The 21,697-nt window shown below is 38.5% G+C and overlaps 1 protein-coding gene across 2 annotated transcripts in view; it reads right to left on the minus strand.

Moving 5' to 3' along the window:
* ZNF236 (zinc finger protein 236) overlaps positions 1-21,697 on the minus strand; it is a 110,755-nt gene that overhangs the window by 73,853 nt on the left and 15,205 nt on the right. For both annotated transcript variants that reach the window (XR_010323427.1, XM_064294380.1), the window contains exons 2-9: positions 17,539-17,681; positions 16,124-16,288; positions 7,840-8,018; positions 7,125-7,249; positions 5,432-5,604; positions 3,986-4,129; positions 1,347-1,550; positions 129-357 (exon numbers count right to left, since the gene is read on the minus strand). Coding sequence is in view for 1 of the 2 variants with exons in the window: in XM_064294380.1 (XP_064150450.1) it covers positions 129-357; positions 1,347-1,550; positions 3,986-4,129; positions 5,432-5,604; positions 7,125-7,249; positions 7,840-8,018; positions 16,124-16,288; positions 17,539-17,681 (1,362 nt within the window). In the remaining variant the exon portion in view is untranslated. The remainder of the gene's footprint in view (positions 1-128; positions 358-1,346; positions 1,551-3,985; positions 4,130-5,431; positions 5,605-7,124; positions 7,250-7,839; positions 8,019-16,123; positions 16,289-17,538; positions 17,682-21,697) is intronic.

A 21,697-nucleotide genomic window follows, 5' to 3' on the forward strand; every position in this document is an offset into this window, starting at 1 on the left:
CACTTTAAATACCAAACAATAGAGAACTACTCTCAAAATATTACCAAACAAACATATCATATCATCTTCTTAAAGATAAGCCATATGTGTATTCCAAAGGTCTAAACATTAAAGCATATCAAAATTACCAGGTAGAAAAGGTGATTTCTTCTTTATCATCTTCTTTTCCTTTTTATCCAGCTTTTCTGGGCTCTCCTGTTCTTTCTCTTGCTCTGCATCAGTAGGCTCAGCCTGCTCGCCGGCAACATTGGCAATGTCTGGACTTTGGATCTGGGTTGTGGATGTCTTAGCATGGCTGGGGTCGGTAGGATGAGCTGCAACTGGAATTGAAGACAGCCCACTGTTTTCTAAGGCTTGCTGAGACAGAACAAAACTAAAAGGTTAGAAGGTACGATGGCCCACATTTGCCTACCAAAATCACTCACAAAGATGTAATAAAGCTTTAGTTACAGAAGTCTAATAATACTCTACTAGGAATAAAATTATACATTTCCAAGTAATCGTTTATAAGCGGGACTTCTGACTTTTTGAGACTGTAACATCTCTTTTGATAGGTGACATCTCACCCCACCCAAAACACTATATGATAAGCATTTACATTTCTATTTTAAGGGGAATTAAAATAAACTAATTTGACTTTTAGAAATCTTACCTCAAACAACATGGGTTGCCACTAAACAATTTGGCGATCACTATCTGAGGGCATGAATTAAACTTGGTTTTTACCATTAAGACACTGGTAGTGTCATGACATCCTGACATTCCTTAGACCTCTGACCAACTTCTCACCCCAAAGTTATAGAAGTTAGATTCTTAAAAAACACCACCAATGACAACAAAAGGAGAGCAAGGAGGGAGGCTATATCTCTGTTTGGAGATGAAGAATGTGTGTGAATATAAAGCCAGCCCACCCATAAACCTTCCTTTCCTCCACATTTTGCACGCAACCTTCACTTACTGACTCTCATAATTGTAAAAACATCTGATTGTTTCAAATAGTTACACCAGAACTTCAAGAAAGACTAAAATATTTCTCATGCCTCTGTCAACAAGGATAGATACAAGAAAGCTCTAAAAAAGCTATTCTTTTCAATTCATTTGCATGGAAAAAAACTGGAGTTATAGAATTTTTTTTTAATTTATAGATGAATAAATTGTTCAGAATTCTGCCCTGTCCATAAGTAATTAAATAAGCGTATTTTGTTTCCCTGTAATTTTTTTTTTCAAACTCAGACATGTTTCTGTTTAAACTCCCTATGTATATATTTGTCAGTATAGAGTGTTTCAGAAAGCACAGACAAAGCCTAAGAGTAGAAGTCGCATGCCAGCAGGGAAACGAGCTTCACCTGCAAGATGTCCTGGTTGATGCCCACGGTGATGCTCAGCTGCTGGCCAGGCTGGGGCGACGGGTTGGCGTCCCCGGGGCCCGGCTCTGACAACTCCAGAAGTTGCTGGATGACGTCAGTGACAGCCTGCGAGCCCTGCTGGCCGGTCGAGGACGTGACCTGGGCTTCTGTCTGCTGGAGAGGTAAAGTCTGAAAGAGTGTGGCCTGAAACATAGCAATATTTTCATTTAAAAAAAAAACACTAAAAATCAGATTATTTCCACTTCCATTTTTCTTAAAGAAAAAGAAAAAAGGTAGTACTCTCCTTATGAACATTAAAATCTAACAGCACCCCAAATATAAATTTTAAATGGAATGCCTTGATTATTTTTGTGTTGGGCACAATATTGGCTATAAAAAAAAACATATTCAAGGAACTGTTCTATTACAATTATTTACTTTTTAAGTTTTTTTAACAGGTAGAAGAGCCTACCAATTCAAGATGGTAGGTTGAGCGCACAGGTCCACACCTTCCTAAGAGCACATTAATTTGAAGTAATGGAATAAAAGTGTTGCAAGGTTTAAAATTAAGAAACTAAGAAAGAGGCCACCGTGGTCAAAATAGTTCAACCAATTCTGGAAAACAAGGAGACAGGAGGAATAAATGCTCTGTAGAGCAAAAGCCAAGAATATCCAAAACTAAACTAGCTGCCGTCAAGTCAATTCCAATTCATAGCAACCCTACAGGACAGAGTAGAACTGGCCAATAGGGTTTCCAAGGATCAGCTGGTAGATTCGAACTGCCGACGTCTTGGTTAGCAGCCAAGCTCTTAACCACTGTACTACCAGGATTCCAAATATATCCAAGGATACATGATATCGAATTTGAAATATTTGATTCCTGCAGAAGCTCAAGGACCACAAAAGCCAATGCCAGAAGACAGTGCGAACATCCAAGGATTAAAAATAAACCTGTTTTCCTCCACACAGAACATGTGGCATTTAAGCACTTCAGTCTCAGGCAAAAAAATGAAGGGTTGCCTCTATAAAAGGATGAAAGGAACAAAGAGCCTAGACAGAGCCAGGGCACCAGATGAAATACAACATCTGTGTTCTGCCACGCGGGGGTCCCGAGGCTATGGGGTTCCCTGCCCCTCACACTTACGGTGACCCCTGCAGGTCAACAAGCCCATCACACTTACAAGGTTCACACACAGGTTTACTGTGGCTTCAAAAATACAAACAGGCAACCCAAGTTACAAGACACTGAAAATATGGCGGCGAGGATGGCCCAAAGAGCAGAAGTGGACTTTTAGAAAGAAAATTCTAAGTAGTTCCCTCAGAGATTTCAGAACAAATATGCATCAAACCAGAAAAGAATGTCCTGGGGTGAAAAAACAGATCAGAAAGGAAAGCTCTCAGAAATGAAAACCTTACTGCAAAAAAAAAATTCAATAGAAGAGTCATAAAATAAAGCTAGAGAAACCTCTCAAAAGTTGAGCAAAGGAGCCAAGAGTAAGAAAATATGAGAGGCAAAATAACAGACACAGAGGTTCAACCCAGGAGGCCAAACATATGTTCCTAGACAACCTTGACAAACACCGACCTAACTTGGGACATTCCTTAGAATAGGAATTAAAACATTGACCTGAATTATTATTCACTATTTCTACATGTTTGACTTGCATGTTGGCAAAAGAAATAGTGAAAACTCTAATATTTGGCTATAACTTACAAATGGAAAGTTATATTTAAAAAAACAATACTCAGTCCAAAATAGAATTTTCAAGGCTTAATTAACAGATTCCAATTATTTCCGGGTTTGGGAATTTATATACAACATTCTCCTTCATTAAGAGTAAACTGAGGACTCATTCCAAGCTGCAAATACTGTGAGAAAAGAAAAAAAAAAAAAACCTAAACGTGAACTTAAGTATTAACTAGGCCTAGTTTCCCTATTAGTTTCCCTATTGGTAGGAGGCAATTGTTGACTTAAACTCAAGCTGCCAACTAACTGTATTCATGAGTATGCATTAAAACATCTGAGATTTTTGTATTCTATCCTGCTACTTTCAAGATACAATATTCTATACTTAGATTTTTCCATTTATTATCAGTTGAGAGTGTGGAAGAAACGACAGATTGAGGCTGAGCTATAGAATCCTACATAAAAGGAATAAAAATATATGTGTTTTTACAGTTACATAATTTAAAATACATGTACAATTTAGCTTCCTTAAAGTCCAAAGACTCAGGAAAAATTATCACTGTCACATTAGACAAGGATAAATATTATCTAAAAATTATAATTAATTCAAATTATAACTTAAGAATAAAAATATTCATCAGTAAAACTGACTTATGAACGACAATCTCATAAATTAATGATGACATTTTGTCTTATTTTTACTGATTCAGATGGTAGTCCATAAATCAGGATCACCTAATGCTGCTTTTAAAATTTAAAAAGTTGATTTTTCTTTTACTCATTGCAAAAAAAAAAAAAAAAAGCACAAAAGTAGCACCTTACCTTCATACAGAAAACTTTTGTAGCGCCTTTATGATGCCAAACGATATTCAAAATTTTTAAAGGTGATATTGAAGCTAACAGATTTTAGTTAAAAAAAAAATCCTCCTACAAACGAAATTACTAGACTCACCGTTAAAACATGCGCCGTCTCTGTAGCACTTGCTGAATTTTGGGGCCCACCCATATGCATCTTGCTGATGTGAGTATTTAAGCTGCCTAGACTTTTAAATACACAACTACATTCTGTACAATTATAGGTAGGGCCATTCTTGACCTTAAAGAATAAAAAGAAAAAAATGGTTTCTCACAGTTCATTCTTAGATCAGAGTATCTAAGTGTTAGACAATGGCAGATCATGACGTGCCATTCCACTGAAACTGACAGAACCATCCAACCCTCCGATGTTACAGTACTTTTCCAGTTAAATCACACAGCTCCAGAATGAATGGCCCAGCTCTTTAATCAATATTGCCAGTATAACCAAACCCAGTGCCATTCGAGTCGACTCCGACTCACAGCGACCCTATAGGACAGAGTAAAACTGCCCCACACAGTTTCCAAGGAGCGCCTGGTGGACTCGAACTGCCGACCTCTTGGTTAGCAGCCACAGCACTTAACCACTACGTCACCAGGGTTTCCATTGCCAGTATAAGATTAGTGAAATTCCACAGCCTTTTCTACAAATCAGAACAGGTTCGGCAATGAACAGGGATATTTTTCACTCTTATCGCCATTTAATTCAAAAAAAAAAAAAATTGAGGTATGATGTACTCAATTTCTTAAACAGTAAAATACAAGTGCTACTTAAGGTGTTACTGCATGGAAAAAATTAAAAGGTATATATTTGCTTTTAATTATATGATACTTATAAAATAAACTGACCTATAAAAATAGTACTTGTGTTGCTTATGTATTTTCTACAATTAGACTGTAAATAAATCAAATACACCAAATCATAATTAGTAAGAGTAAAAATTAACCTGCTTAACAGAAATATTACCAGAGACTCTACAAATCGGTATAATCTATAGACAATAGAAAATTACAGTACAAAATTGTGAACATCAGTTTAAATAGTTAGCATTCAGCATGGTGGAAAACAAACAAACCAGGACTACACCTGAACATACAATATGAATAGTGCCATACGGAGCCATATGTCAGCTTAGCAACGTTAGCAGTAGGAAAAACATTTTACTTAATTATATTTCTCATCTGTCAATTCTCACACTTTCAAGAGTGTCTGTGTTTCAATTTTATTAAAGGGATGAAATATCTGAATGTTTAGACTGACGAATCATAACTAACAAAGGTATTAGTATTTTCAAACATCTATTCATCAGAGCTATAATATTATCAGTAAGAGGACAAAAAGGTGGTATTTTATTATTTCTTCTATGCATAATAACCCAAAAAGGTTCCTGAGTGTGTTTGTTTTAAACAGGGTTTGCTCAACACAAACTCTTAATCTGCATTTTTAACAATGGAAATGCCTTTCTCCGGCTCATTCATTAACTCAAAAGATATCTACTGCACACCTGTGGAATACTGCATGAGCCACAAAGACTATGTTTACCTCTGAGTGAACTCTCTGTACATGTGACTGAAGGTTTCCTTTTTGAGAAAACGCAGCAGGACAAAAGGCACAGGCATGGGGCTTTTCACCTGTATGCTTAACCATGTGCGTCTGCAGCGCCCCCTTCTGGTTGAAAGCTTTTCCACATTCACTGCATTTAAATGGCCTTTCACCTGTAGAGAGAAAAAAGGGGTCAAGATACAACTACACACTGTGAGGAGCACCTTCTGAATTCAAAAGAGAAATGCTTACATTACCCAATATATCATAATTTTTCTCCCAAGAACATTAAGTAACATCACTTTAAGACTGGCCAGACAGCAAGAGCTACAAAGAGAACGTACGTTCTATTGACATTTGTCAAACCAAGTTTCTAATCTATTTGTGATGATGAGGTTTAAAATATACATGTGGGGAGAAAACCAAAAGCCTTGTGTTTTCTCTTGACTCATCCATGTTTGTTCTGACAACAACTTTTTTACGAAAATAAAAACAAATATGTGTTTGTATGTGTGTGTCTTTGAGTAAAAATGATTCTCAGGGACAGGCCTTCCAGAATGGCCACCTGAGGGGCTTGATAGACCCTCTCCCCTAAAAATAACCATTTAACTGGTTCCAGTCCCCACCCACCCACCTGCTCATAAGGCAGAGGCTCAATGCCAGGAGGGGCCAGCTGAGAATACCACCCTCCCGCCACCCAGCTCCCTCTCAAAGATTGGGGGTAACTCTCCAGAAGAAGCAGGGCCCCCAGCTCCACGCAGTAAGGCAGACACTCCAATCAACTTTACACTGACACAGAAACAAACTGCAAAATAGTCTGGATGACTCTGCAATACTGTGCATAGAAATGTTCCACGAAAACACTGAAAAAGGCACAAGGCAGTGTAGCCTAATGAGAACTGGCTGGAAAAAAAAGGCAGCCAGCCCCCAATGCTGTCAATTTCTTACCCTGTCACTACATAAAGGGAAACCAAGTCAGAAGGAGTACCTAAGAAAGCCAAAGAACAAAGCGCGGATCACTCTAATTTCCAATACTATAAATATTTGTATAGTTTTCCTTCGGCCTCACCTAAAAAGAATCACTTGTGTTACTAATACAATATTATACACTGATTTTTTAAGAGCTGACAAAGTGTATTCAGCCATGACTGCTTACTCACGTCAAACATTCAAGCAAAACCAACAAGTATGCCAGATAAGGCACAGAGAAATAAAGTTTTTCTTACTTTTAATATTTTATATAGCCCAGTTAGGGAAGGCAAAATTAGAACAGAACATAGGGATCCTGTTCTTCCTTTGTAAATTTATACTTAGGTAGTCCAGTCTAACACCTGACATTAGCCTGATTCATTTCTGAATTAAACAAGTAAATAAATGCTGCATCAATACTAATAACTGCAATAATAATACCAGCCCTCAATTATTGATAGCCTACCACGTTACCAGGCACTTTTCTACGAACACTACATACGTTCTTTCAGTTACCATTTATGACAACTACATGACAGACATTAACATTCCCATTTTCAAGCGAGGAAACGAAACCACAGCAAGATTAAGCAATTTCATGAGGATTATACAAAAAACAAAGGAAAATCCAAGATTAGAACCCAGGCCTAGCTGGCTCTAAGACACATTTTCTTTTCCTTCAAGCCACATAATCAATCACCCAAAAGTACCTGTTTCTTCATACCTGTGTGTATCCTGATATGGCGCGTTAACTGGCTCGGCTTTTGAAAGGTCTTTCCACAATGAGGACATGAGTATGTGAATCCGCTTCTGTCAATATTCCGGTTATAAGACCTTGTACCTGAGACCCTAGTATAATATAGGGGGAAATGTTCATTAAATGTCTCCCTCAGATTACAATTACAAATTAAAATCTACCAGAATGTTTAGCTTACTGGCCATCAGAACATGCTTTAACGAGACATCAATATACATACAGAGATGCAAAAACATACACATATTTAACACACGCACACACATACACACATATATAAAACCAAATCTGCGGCTGTCCAGTCAATTACAGTTCATAGAGACCCTATAGGATAGAGTAGAACTGCCCCACAGGGTTTGCAAGGCTGTAAACTTCATAGAAGCAAACTGCGACATCTTTTTCCTGAGGAGCAACCGGTGGGTTCAAACCACCAAGCTTCCAGTTAGCAGCTGAGCAGTTAACCACTGTGCCACCAGGGTTCCACATGTGTATCTACACATATTTACACTTACTAGTTTTGTGTTTTCAATATCATAAAATTCATTCTATTTCTGATGAAAAAAGAAACAAATAGCTCTGTGGCCCCACATTGTGTTGTTTCTAACGCAGCAGATATTTTTAATTGATCATAGCAAAGCATGCCCACTTCTAATTTGCTGCACGGATTTTTTCACCAAGCCCATACCTAATTTTGTAATGTGTCTTCATGTGCTCCTTGAGCTGAGCAGACGTCTCAAACTCCTTCTTGCAGGCCTTGCAGGTGTGCACCCGGCGTCCGGCCAGCTCCTGCCGGTGCTCCTCCATGTGGATAGCCAGCTGGCTCTGCAGAGTGAACTCATCCCCGCACTCGGAACAGATGAGGTTCTGGGAGAGAAAGCATGGCCGATGAGCAAGCCAACACTCCAGACCACCACTTCTCAGAAGAACTGGTATTACCTAGGAAATGGTCAAGGCGCCAACTATGCACTCCTCTGGAGCAAACCTCACTGCACCTCACAAAAATTTCATTATGTCCTAACCTGGACATATAAACATCACATTGCTTTGACTGAAAGAAAGAGGGACACTGGGAAGATGACAGGAGGACAATACAATTTCTGAGCAAAGTGAAGCTGGCTTCAATTAGCTGTTGGGTAATTTGCATTTTGTCCATCTGCTCAGTGAAAACAGTAGAGAAGCAGAATAACTGCAACGCTGCAAAAGGACCAGAAATGAATTTAAACTCAAATCACAGTTTTATAAGCCATCTTAAAGCGAAGTGACAGCTGGTTAAGTTTTTAGGTGGAAACACCTTACCATTATGTCAATTTGGTTTAAAGGCAGAGAAGAGTACAGCAAAGTATGTGGACTTAGGACCAGGTTCTAGAGTTCCTCTGCCCACACGTGGCTACTGCCTGTGAAACATGGCTGGTCTAAGCCGAGATGTGGTATACCAAAAAAAAAAAAAAACAAACCTGTTGCCATCGAGTCAATTTCGACTCACAGTGACCCTACAGGACAGAGCAGAACTGCCCCATAGGGTTTCCAAAGAGTGCCTCATGGATTCGAACTGCCAACCTTTTGGTTTGCAGCGTTTGCTCTTAACCACTACGCCACCAGGGTTTCCGAGATGTGGTGTAAGTGCCAAACATACACAGAATGTCAAAGACTCAGTACCAAAAAAAAGAATATAAAAAAAATTGGGACATTTTATAAAGCATAAAATGTCCCAATGTTTTTTATATTTGAATTGATAATATCTTGGATATATTAAATATATTAATAAAATTTATTTCACCTGCTACAAAAAAAGGAATATAAAATATCCCAATATTTTTTATATTTGAACTGATAATATCTTAGATATAGTATATCTAAGATATTATCTAAGTAAAATTTATTTCACCTGCTGGTTTGGACTTTTTAAAATGTGACTTTCAGGAAATTTTAATTACCTTGCATCTCAATTAGACAGTGCTGCTCTAGACCTTCTAGGGTTGGGCCCAGGTTCTAGCTACATGAAGTTGGGCATGGTAACCACTCTAAAATGAGGGTAAGGATAACACTACCCTCACAGGGCTGTTACAATGTTAAGACAATGCACATGGGATACCTTATAGTGCATGGCACAGAGTGAGTACTCCACACTCATTGCAATCAGTACCACTTGTTGACTCAGTCCTAAGTTTGATTAGTTCACGCATTCAGAGTTCTATAATATAATTATTTATTTAAATGAACCTCAAAACAAACTTTCTAAACATGAAAAAAAAATTTCGTAAAATCTGCCAATGAGCATAAACTGTTATTTCCAAGTAAAACACACAGCTATTTCTTAAAACCAGCTTTCTTCTAATGACTAGTCTTTTAAATGTATGTGAACATAACATTCTACAATACGAGGCTATGGACTATGAAACGAGATGAACACTCACTGCCCGAGGTTACTCTCCCTAAGAACACTTTCTCTTTCCCTCACCACCCCCCTTCAGGCCACTAGAATGGTCTCTCCTACAGATCGCCCTGGGTCACACTGACACTTTCACTGATCTAGCGCTTCCCTATTTCTCAAAATTGTCCTGTGCACCAATGCCAAACACTGCCTTTTCTCCAGTCCCCAGGCCTTTTCAAGAGCCATTCCTTCTTTTCTAAAGTAGCCTGCCTCTGCTGGCCTCAAATCGGTGCTTCATGCACAAGATAACCTAGAATTCACCCCACAACGTGCCGCTTGGCCTCAGCCCTGAGGGGGCCTGGTCCGCAGCGCTGTGCGTCTGCAGGCCTACAAGATGGTGACTTCAGCGAGTAAGTACGTGGGCATGTGTATGTGCAAGTATACATGTGTATGCATGTGTTTTTGTGTGCATACTTGTGTGTGAGCATATGTGTACAAGCGTGTGTACACGTGTGCACATGTGCGTGTACACGTGCGTGTATACACGAGTGCGCACGTGTGTGTATGTGTGTTGCTTCTTCAAACATTCTGCAACACTCCTTAAAGGAGGTGATTTACTCAACAAATAACGTGAACTTCAATAATTACCTCAATTTTAAGGAAATACTCCTAAGTGATTTTAAAACTACAGTAATTTTTCTGATCTATTCCTCTAGTTTCATATTTGTCTTTACAGTCATGATCATTATAGATTTTTTTATGGCTATTTTGATGGCAGAAACAACACTCAGGAGACAGAAGAGCAAGGAGAGTGGGTCCCTGGACAAGCTCTGTGCTGGAGAACTCTAGGCTGCTAGGTGGGAGAGTATAAGCTCTGAACCTACATACTAATTAAAACAACCATGCAAGAACTGCAACAGAGCACCTGTGTGCACATACTGACAATGCATGGTTCACATTTGTTCTGGAATAAACTCAACAAAGCCTTTTCCTTCTGCTCATGTAGGTCAGGTAACTGAATCAAGCCCCAGTGTCCAAAATTGTGCTCTCTGGTAGCACTTGGTCCCAAGGCAGGAAGACAAAGCATTCCCACATCTTCCACTGTTGTTGTTGTTGGATGCAGTTGAGCCAATTCTGACTCAGCGACCCCATGTGTTAGAGCAGAACCGCCCATAGGGTTTCCATGGCTGTAATCTTTATGGAAGAAGATCACCAGGTCTTTTCTCCCCCAGAGTGGCTGGTGGGTTCAAACTGCAGACCTCTTGGTTACCAGCTGAGTGCTTAACCACTGCACTACCAGGGCTCCTACACCTTCCATTGGCCCCTCCAAACCAGCACTTCAAGGTAAGGCAAACACTACTTTTCTGGCTATGCCACCCCTTTCTTTACTATTATCATTTATTGATCAGAGAGTACACCAATTATGTGGGAAGAGGGGAAATCAGAAGAGAGATTAGTTTGCAGTGAGGGAAATTTGAAGGCAACAGATTTCATGAAACCCACATTTCCAAAAGGCCTTTTGGGGAAAAAAAAAAAAAGAGTCAGAAACTATAGAATATTTATGTTCTTGCAAGCACAACAGCAAAGAGAAGACAGTTGGAGCTTTATTAATGGAAGCACAGGCTGAAACGAGAAGGCCACACAAGCTCCAACCTCACTGCCTCCACCTTGATGGGCCCTGCCTTAAGAGATCGCATCAGAACAGGACGAAGAACAATAAAAGTGACATCAGAAAATGATGGAGACAATAATCAGAGGTGGAAAGATCTGTTAGCTCCACTCTGGGGAACCACGAACAAAGTTTATGGAAGAAAAAAGACAACAAAGAATGGAAAATAATGCATAAAAGCTCTAGAGCTTCTGGAAGTGATAAATGACTGCTGTTTTTCTTTTGGGTTATGGAGGAAGTCGAAATGAGTTTTAAAAAGTCATATAGTTCCACCTGACTATATTATTGTGTGAAGAAACATCAGAATGGAAAACAGTAAAAGCTCACTGCTCTGGAGTCCTATGTGGACGGATTTGGGGTTAGACAGCCCCAGCTGACCTCTACTGTCATGCTGAGCGATGGGCCCCCAGACTGCCCAGAGGAAGCAGTGCCCGAGTCAGCACCCTGTCCCATCTATCTTCTCCTACTAGAGGATTAACACCCACCTCCCCAGTGTCTCTTCTTTCCCCATCCAGCCCAGGTCATACGATCATTTTGACAACTCCCCTCTTTGAATCCCTGGCCGCAACCTCTAAGCTAGCCGCCATCTCTGCTCCCAACAAGGCCATGAGTGGGCTGTAAAGAAAACCACACGCTCCCACCCCTACCCAACAATGCATACTCCACCTCAGCCCACCCCCCACTGCCACCAGACAATCCACGCGTTAGCCACTGGTCAGGCCTGCATCTGTGGTCCAGTCTCAAGCCACCCATTTTCCAGGGAAGAATACTAGGCTTGGTGGCCACAGTCCCAAGCTGTGAGTCTGGGGCAGGTAGGTAGGTGTTAGGGCGAGAAACGCAAACAAATCCTGAATGCCTTTTAGTAGGTCTGTGGGAACGCCGTAGGCCAACCAGGTCTGAAGCCATTGTACAGAGAGTTCTAGCCTGAGCAAACGCATGAATGTGCAGACACGGCTAGGAACTGGGGCTCTCCCACGGGAGAAGGAACACACAAATGGGTACCTGGGACGGCAAGGAAGAGCCTGAGAGGATGCACTGGAACTGCAGGTACTGGCATGAACTTATGAGTTCTCACGTACGTGGATTTACTGTGTTGTAAATGTATCTGCACTAGAAGACATCGTGGGTTGTTTTTTTTTTAATAATAATTAAAATATTGGAGAGCATTTCTAAGTGAGTCACGAAAAACAGATTTGTAAATAAATATACTGAAAATTTGAGCACCTAACAATTTAAAATTTTCTGCCAGGAAAAAAAAAAATCAGAAACTGAGAAACAATTCTGTCACACAAGATAGAAGAAACCAACTTCCTCTTTACAACTTCCTAAATATGTAAAGAGATGAAACAAATCTATAATAATAAGACCAATAAATCCAACCCTCCCACCCACCCTCTAAAAAAGAAGAAAAAATCAACAGGGAGAAAAAAAAATTAATGTCCAATAGACATGGAAAGATGCTAATAATTAAAGAAATCCAAATTAAAATAACAATAACATACCATTTTAGAATTACCACATTGGAAAAAAACAAGTCTTTTAACATACGGTATTTAAAATGGTATGAAGAAAAGGTCATTTTCACACACCACTGTCTAGAGTATAAATTGTCGAAATCTCTTTGGAGAACAATTTGACAGTATCTATCAAAATTCTAAATCCACATATCCTTTGGCCCAGCAGTTTCATTTCCAGGAATTTATATTAACCCAGGGTTTCTCAGTCTCAACCCTGCTGACATTTTGGGCTGAATCATTTTTTCTTGTGGGGGCTGTTCTGTCATTTAGGATATTAACAGCATCTCTGCCACTAGGTGCCAGTAGCATCCTCCTCCTCCAGTGAAAGCCAAATGTCTGCAGACATTGCCAAAGGTCCCTCGCCCGTGAAATTGCCCCTCTTGAGAACCGTTGTATCAGCCAGTGTACCCAAACACAAACCAGGATATTTGCTCATTGTTAACTTTGTATATACAACAGGCTGGAAACAACCTGTGTGCCCAATAAAAGCATCCTTTTAATTACAACATCTCCATACCACAGAATCCTATGTACCTGTTGCGCAGAATGAGACAAGTGTGTAGTAATATCTCAGATATACATACAGTTAAAGAAAAAAATGCACAATATAATGGGGGCTGGGAAAAAAAGGTGCAAAGGAGATTTGCATAAGCATGGAATGCTTCTGGAAGGATACACAAAGTACTGATGCAAGTTGCTTCTGGGGCAGGGAATGGAACTCAGAGGCTCCAGGGAGACGTGCCTCTTCCCTCTATGTATCCTTCCGTGTGGTCTGATTGCTTTCTGTGTACGCGTATTAACCTACTGCTGTCAAGTCGATTCCAACTCAGAGTACATGCATTACTTATTCCAAAACAGTTTAAGACATCATGGTTTAATACAAACACTTTCTGCTTTTTTAAATAAAACTGGCCACTTCTGACCACTGCTGTAGTTGAGTGAGACAGGCACTCCTGCGCTCCACAGAAGGTATAAAGCAGCACACACTTTCTACAAAGCAGCGTGACATTCCATCAAGAGCTTGAAAAAAGTCATTCTGGTGTAGGAATCGATCCTAAAGAAATAATCAAAGATGCATACAAAGATGTACTATTTATAACACAGAAAAAGTATAAAACAACTTAAATGTCAAACAATGAAGGAGATGATCAAATATCATTATGCTATGGAAACCCTGGTGGCGTAGTGGTTAAGTGCTATGGCTGCTAACCATAGGTCAGCAGTTTGAATCCGCCAGGCGCTCCTTGGAAACTCTATGGGGCAGTTCTACTCTGTCCTATAGGGTCGCTATGAGTCGGAATCGACTCCACGGCACCGGGTTTGGTTTTTTGGTTTTATACTCAGATGCTGAAAGCTTTAATAATTTCAAACACTGATATGAGAAAAAATTACAATATAGTAAGAAAAAAGGGAAAGAAAATATTTACAATATCTTAATGGGAAAAGGCAGATTACAAATCAGTCCGTACAGTGGTACCGTCTTATTTTTGTCTTTAAAATAACGGGTTTTTTTCTTCTTTTTTTTAAAAAGATAACATTGTATTGTGTTTCTGGTGAGGGTTTACACACCAGTTTAGGTTTAACATTTAACAGTTTCTATACAAGTTGTTCAATGACATAGTTACATTCTTCCCAATGTGTGAACATTCTCATTATTTCCCTTCTGGTTGTTTTGTTTCCATTAATCTAATCTCCCTGGCCCATTATATTCTCATTTTTGTTTTAAAGTAATTGTTGATGTTTGGTCTCAAACAGGTGATCTTTTGAAAGAAGTACAGTACTTACGGGGTATATTCATTATTTTGTGCGCCAATCTGTTATTTAGCTACAAGGTGACCTCAACGGTTAGTTTGAGTTCAAGGTTTAAGGGCTATCTCAGGGCAATAGCCTTGGAAGTCCTCCAGTTTCAACCAGTCCAGTATATCCTGGGTTTCCTTTTTTTTATAATAGCTTTTTAAATATACACGCTATTATGGAAAGAATCTACAGCAAAGAAGAAAGGCTACACACATCTCCTTTCAAATAGCACGCTCTTAATGTTCCTTCTGCTGGTGTTTGTTTCTAAGGTTTTCCAAAACAAGCATGTATCATTTATGTCAAAACCAAAAAAACAAACCCAGTGCCGTCAAGTCGATTCCAACACCTAGCGACCCTGTAGGACAGAGCAGAACTGCCCCATAGAGTTTCCAAGGAGCGCCTGGTGGATTCGAACAGCCAACCCTTTGGTTAGCAGCCATAGCACTTAACCACTATGCTGCCAGGGTTTTCATCATTTATGTAGTAAGATGAAAAAGATAAAAATAAATTATCATAAAAATTAGAGGCATATCTAAAAAAGAGAATTGAAAGCTATTTATAAAGCAAGTATGAACTCGATTTTTAAGATACAAACTTTAGATAAGCAGTTTAAATACTGTATTTTTTTTTTTTTTGCCTTAGGAAGAAAATATACCTAACAGCTATCGGTAATTATCTCCGGATGATAGAATTAAAGCTGATTTTTGTTTTCTCCTTTTTACCTTTTGTATTTTCCTACAACAATAATTGAGGATAGGGGAACAGAAGTATATTTTTTAAACAATCAAAACCAAAAACTAGTTGCCATCAAGTTGACTCTCACTCATGGTGACCCCACGTGTGGCACAGTAGAATTGCACTCCACAAGGTTTTCGATGGCTGATATTTTAGAAGTAGATCACTAGGCCTTTCTTCTGAGGAGCCTCTGGGTGGGTAGCTAAGCTATTTGGTTAGTAGCCACTTAGTTAGTAGCTGAGAATATACTTAACTATTTATACCACCCAGGGACTCCTTTTTAATAATAGCCATTTATAATCTAAATTAGGACCCCAACAACAGGAGGCCTCTTCTTTTACTTACCACCAATGTCACCCTTCTTCCTAAAAGCTGCCCCAAGGCTCTACATGACTGTAAACCTTATAAGACTATTAACATTAGTATACAGACTATTTTGGACCATCTATGAATTTCTTCCTTTTTTTTTTTCCAGGTACCCACGGGTCAGGGGATCCAGGAGCCATGTGAAGAGATTCTACAATCTTCAGAGGCTGAAGAATCACTTTTGGCTACTGCAGAGTCCCATGGAAGTTAATTTCTGTTTTAAAAAAAAAAAAACACGTGGGGGAGAGGGTGGGCTCTGCTAGCCAGCATGGGTACACTATGATCCTTCAAATACACTACACATTAAGATCTCTCTGCCCTAAGGTATTGTTATAGCCAGAAAACATAATTTTTCATCAATAAACTAGAGATTGGCCAAGGCAAACTGAATGATAATTAATTCCTTGAACCTACACGAAAGGCTTTTTAAACTAGTTCATAGCTAAAATCCCCCTGATTTAGGGTCAAATGCATATGAAAAATCAGTTAACAAAGTATATGGCAAAATTATTACCTCTTCCTTCTCATGCAGCATAATATGTGCTTTGAGACTAGCCACTCTGGAGAATTTCTTGTTACACACAGGACAGGTAGGGTCTTCCCCGTTGTGGGTGCATTTATGAAGCGTCAGGTTGAATTCAACATTAAATGTTTGGGGGCACTGGTCACATCGATGTGGCTATTTGGAGAGAAAAGTAAAGAAGCCACTGAAATACAATCTTTCCATAGATGCTTTCTTTAATACTGTTATTAAAACATTAACAAGTATGATAACATATGAACAATCTTTCTGAGAAACCTCTAAAGTCTCTTCTAAATCTGAATTGAATAAACCCTTCTGAAAGGACAACACCTACATGTAGAAAATACCTCTAATGAAAAATGCTGTGCACAGGTGTATCAGGTTGTAGTCTTTATGGAAATATATTTGAAGAACTTCAACTTATTAGCTTCTATTTCTAACCAAAATCATGTAATCGTACATCAAATTTTACCAGATTTTTACCAAAGTTGCATATCTCAGTCTAAAATTTTCCAAAATGGACAGTATCCTGCCACCTACTTGTAGAAAGATAAAGTAATCCCTGGTATTTCTCTCTGAGGTAGCATCAATATATTGGTATTTACAGATTTTCAACATGAGAGGATAATACCAGTGAGCAGTGAAATCAGTATTATATTGTTACAGTTATAACAACTCTACTAGTGATTTTTTTACTAGTGAGGCTGAAAATGAAGCCTGAACTGGTCACACCCTATTCTACAGGAAGGAAAGCCCTGGATTTTCTGGCCTCAAATAGTTCCCTGGCTTATATTCTCCTATCTAAAAAAGACTCAGCAGTCACTATTTTGAGTGTAGTTTTAACTGCCACTTTCCATCTATCAGATAAATCATTCCATTAAGACATTAAAATTCTTGGCATACCCCACAAGGGATTCTATTTAAGATAGTGTTGTTCCTCTACTGAAGTACAATCTAAAACATCCAGAATGTCCTTTTAAAATGCAAGACCATTAAGGGTAAAACTTCCTGGGGGAGAAAAACACTTCAAGATAACATCAATTCTGTGTTTAGTCAAGCAAGAAATGGAAGCTCCTAAAAAATCACCTTTTTAAAATATTCCTTTGTCCATTCATAAATAACTTCAATCAATAGACAGACACACTATGACAAGCCCTCCTGTTCTCTCATTATCTGATGCTAGCTGGGATCATAAACATAACTTAAAAAGTCAAAATATTTATTGGTTTATAGGCTATATGCTACAAGTAAGGAATCCAAATCGTAAGAAAAAACTCAAGCTTGTAGTGGTTAAAAGCTTGGCTGCAAAACAAATTAGAAAAAAAAATTCAATTTGACATGCGAGTTTTCACAATACGTCCAGTTTCAACGCTCACATTTCCGACGTCCCTCTTGAAAATACATACCTTGTCATTCCGCTCGTGATCCCTCATGTGGCGTTGAAACTGAGACTCTTTTGGGAAAGACAGCAGACAGATTTCACATTTATGGAAGTTTGGAACTTGGTAGGCATAATTAGTGTTCTCCGCATTCAATGTTAAAACTCCATCTATAAAATCGCATAAGTATAGACAATAAGCACCTGTTGTTATTCTTGTCACATAAAAATAACTAAATTGTTTGGTTATTGTTTAAAAACCAAGTTATATCAGAAATGTATGAGAGATTTTAGGTGATGGTAAAAATGGACTTGTTTCTAAATTAGAAATGAGAGCTGTTGAGATAGATGACTGAGACTCTAGCAAAAAGAATTCTGTTAGGAGGATTGTTAGAAACCTGAAACTAAGCTCCCGAGATTTGGTCCACACACATAAACACACACAAAAGCCTAAGGATGGTTCTTAAGCCTTGCATACCTACTTAAAACTATTTCGAAATCACTACAAATCACTGAGACATTTTGCCTCTAAGCCATCTGGAGAGTTCACCAATAATACAGTTTCTTAAATAACTCAGTAAACAAACCTCTAGTAGAAAAATAAAAGCATTTAAATGCAAAGTCACTAATTAAATCTGTCTCTAAAAACTGCTGATTAGAAAAAAACTTGTTCTCTTGCGTAGTTAGGGTTTAGAAAGACAAGGGATTGCAATGTGTTTCTTTCTATAAGCCCACCCAGGTAAGCTGCTACAAACTTAAAATACTTTCAAGTAGGAATAAATATGACAAATAATGTATCACAGGAATCTCAAAAATCATCAAGAATATCATAAAAGATGCCATAAATCTCCACGACTCCTTAATTATACACGAAGTCTTATCATTTTAGCATAAATGTATTATACGCATTAGCCATAAAGACTAGAAATACATCACATACAACTCTTTGTATCAAATTTGATCCAAAAACATTGAACTTTTGAAATTTGGGAGCAGGGTGGGGTTAATATAATGTCCCAAGTAGCTCTACTTTCCAAGCTTGCAAGTGGTAGACAAAGGCACTCACCATGTTCTACAGACCTTTAAGCCCCTGTTTTGAGAAAACATGGAGCTCTCCTGGTGAACCGGTTAAGCACTCAGCTGCTAACTGAAAGGTCGGCAGTTCGAACCTACTAGCAAGTCCGCAGAAGGAAGACCTGACAATCTGCTCCTATAAAGACTGCAGCCTTGAAAACTCCATGAGGCAGCTCTACTCTGTCCTATAGGGTCGCAATGAGTCAGAATCGACTGTCAGCAACGGGTTTTTGGGTTGAGAAAACAGCCTGCAGTTGCGATTTCCCAACAGTCCTCCTCACCTACAATGGTGTCAACATTAAATCAGGGATGAAGTCCCAAAAGCTAGGAAGCAGGGTGGGGACTTTGTAGGAGACAGGGCAGAGACAAGGAAGGAGAATACAGGCAACAGCTACACAAACATTTCTGGCAGATCCCTGAGAAAGGTAAATTCCAGTTTCAAGAAATATTAACGTAGTTCAGAAAATGTGACTTCATTCACAAAATGACTCTGCTTAAGAAAAGGCATTTTTTTTTTTTTTTTACTTATTTTTAGCTATAGCCCCATTTTGCTCAAAGACTACACTTTCAAAGTCTGTGCACTAAACTAATAGTGAAAATGTTTTATGATTCCCTGGGCCCAAATAAAATGATTGTTGTGACCACATCAGTTAATATTATTATTCCTTTTGGAAAAGTCTGTATGGTAAGAAATATTTTGGAAGGTACAAATAAAATATCTATTGGAAAACTGTGTGTGAAGAACTCGGTAACAAGTGTTTTAACCAAAAGATTGGATATAGTAATGAAAGCAGTAATGCAAATATAGTGGTGAATATAGTGATGTGAAACAAAAATACAAAAAAAAAAAACTTTTTTTAAGTACACAACCATCAGAATGGCTAAAATTAAAAAGACAGATAATACTATAATACTAACTTTGATGAGGACACAGAGCAACTGGAAATCTTGTACACTGCTAGAAAGTGAAAATAGCGACAACTGCTCCGTAGAGCTGTTTCGCAGTATCAATCAAACCTCAGCACTTGCATACCGTATAGCCTGCAACTCCACTCCTAAGTATGTGCCCAACAGAAATGCATACAACGTACACTATTTATTACAGCCAGCAACTAAAAGCAATCCAAATGCCTTTCATAGTAGAATGGATAAAAAATTGGAGTCATTCATATAATGGAATACTGTTTTAAAAATGAGAAGGAGTTATATACAATACATATTAATCTCACAAACATATTGACCAAAAATGCCAACGAATAGCCAAAACTAATCTATGTTGTTAGAAATCAGGACATTGGTTAGTCTTATGAGGGTACCGATTGGGATGTAGCACAATGGGAATTTCTAGGGGACTGTTAATGTCCTATTTCTTGACCTTGGTGCTAGTTACAAGAGTGAGTCTCTGAAAATTCATTGAGCTGAACACTTAAGACTGTGTTCTTCTCTGTATGTTATATATCAATGTAAAGTTCAATTAAAAGTAAAGTGTTATAAATAGATAACTTTCTTCACTATTCCTGTCTTATCCCTAGATCTGGAGTTGACTATGGCCCAGCCTGTTTTTGAAAACAAAGTTGCATTGAAACAGCCAAGGCCAGTGGTTTATGTATTACCTATGGCTATTTTCAAATAACAACAGGAGATTTGAGTAGTTGCCACAGACACCTTATGATCCACAAAGCCTAAAACATTTACTATCTGGACCTTTACAAAGGAAGTTTACCAACTCCTGCCCTAGATAAAAACCGCACCTGTAGCTGTTGAGTCAATTCTGATCCATAGAGACCCTACAGGACAGAGTAGAGCTGACCCACAGGGTTTCCAAGGCTGTAATCTTTACAGAAGCAAACTGTCACATCTTTCTCCCTCAGAGCAGCTAGTGGGTTCAAACAGCCGATCTTTTGGTTAGTATCTGAGTGCTTAATCACTGCACTACCAGGGCACCTTCAATAATGAAATAATTGGAAAACGGAGACCAAAAACAATAATAGGAAATAACACAGTGAACGATAAAAAAATGTCTAAAACACATGTAACTTGAACCACAGAGGCAGGGAATGAACAAATATGTGATAAGGGCACTGTTTGAAGACAAAATGGCTGAGATGTTTCTAAAACAAACTAATTAAAGATATGTACCCAGGGATTCAAGAAGTTCTATGAACTCCCTCAAGATAAATGCAAAGAAACCCTTATCTAGACTCATTGTGGAAACCCTGGTAGTGTAGTGGTTAAAAGGTCTGCAGTGACGCATTATAGTAAAACTGCTGAAAAATAAATTCCTAAAAGCAGATAGGAGGGGAACAGGGGAAAATGGGGCACACTACTCTCAAAAGAGCAAACACAAGACTGACAGCTGGCTTCTCAACAAATCAATGGGAGCCAGAATACATTGGAATATCCTTTTTTAAAAAAGGCTAAAAGAAAACAACACCCAACCTAGAGTTCTATAGCCAGCTAAAATAGCTACTTAATGGGTACAGGTTTTCCTTTTGGGGTGATGAAAAGTTGTGACAGTAGATAGTGGTGACGGTTGTACAACATGTTGATGTATGTAATGCCACTGAACTGTACAAAGTGGTTACGATGGTAAATTGTGTTGTGTGTAGTTTACCACATAACATAATGTGTAAACATACGTTATATGCAGTTTCCAACAATAAATAATAAATGTTCTGAGGACTAAGATTTATGTAGAATTAAAATGCATGACAGTGATACTACAAAAGGCACAGGGAGAGGGCAGCAAATAGAATTAAAGTAATCTAGGGTCCTACTATTTTCTGGCAAGTGGTAAAAGCACTGACTTATATTAAATTGTAATATGTCAAGAATCACATTGTATTCTCTAAGTCAATCACTAAAGAACAGTAAAAGAATGTGTAAGTAACAGGCTAATGGAGAGAGATAAATAGAATTTAAAAAGTACTTTATTGATTTTAAAGAGGCTTCAGGGAATATTTTTGGTTTAAGGTTTAAAGGTTATCACAGGGCAATAGTTTCAGGTGTTCATTCAGCCTTCATGGCTTCAGAAAGTCTGGAGTCCATAAGAATTTGAAATCCTGTTCTGCATTTCCTCCCTTTTGATCAGGATTCTTTTATAGAATCTTTGA

The sequence above is a fragment of the Loxodonta africana genome, chromosome 11 (genome assembly GCF_030014295.1).
Source record: "Loxodonta africana isolate mLoxAfr1 chromosome 11, mLoxAfr1.hap2, whole genome shotgun sequence".
NCBI lineage: Eukaryota > Metazoa > Chordata > Mammalia > Proboscidea > Elephantidae > Loxodonta > Loxodonta africana.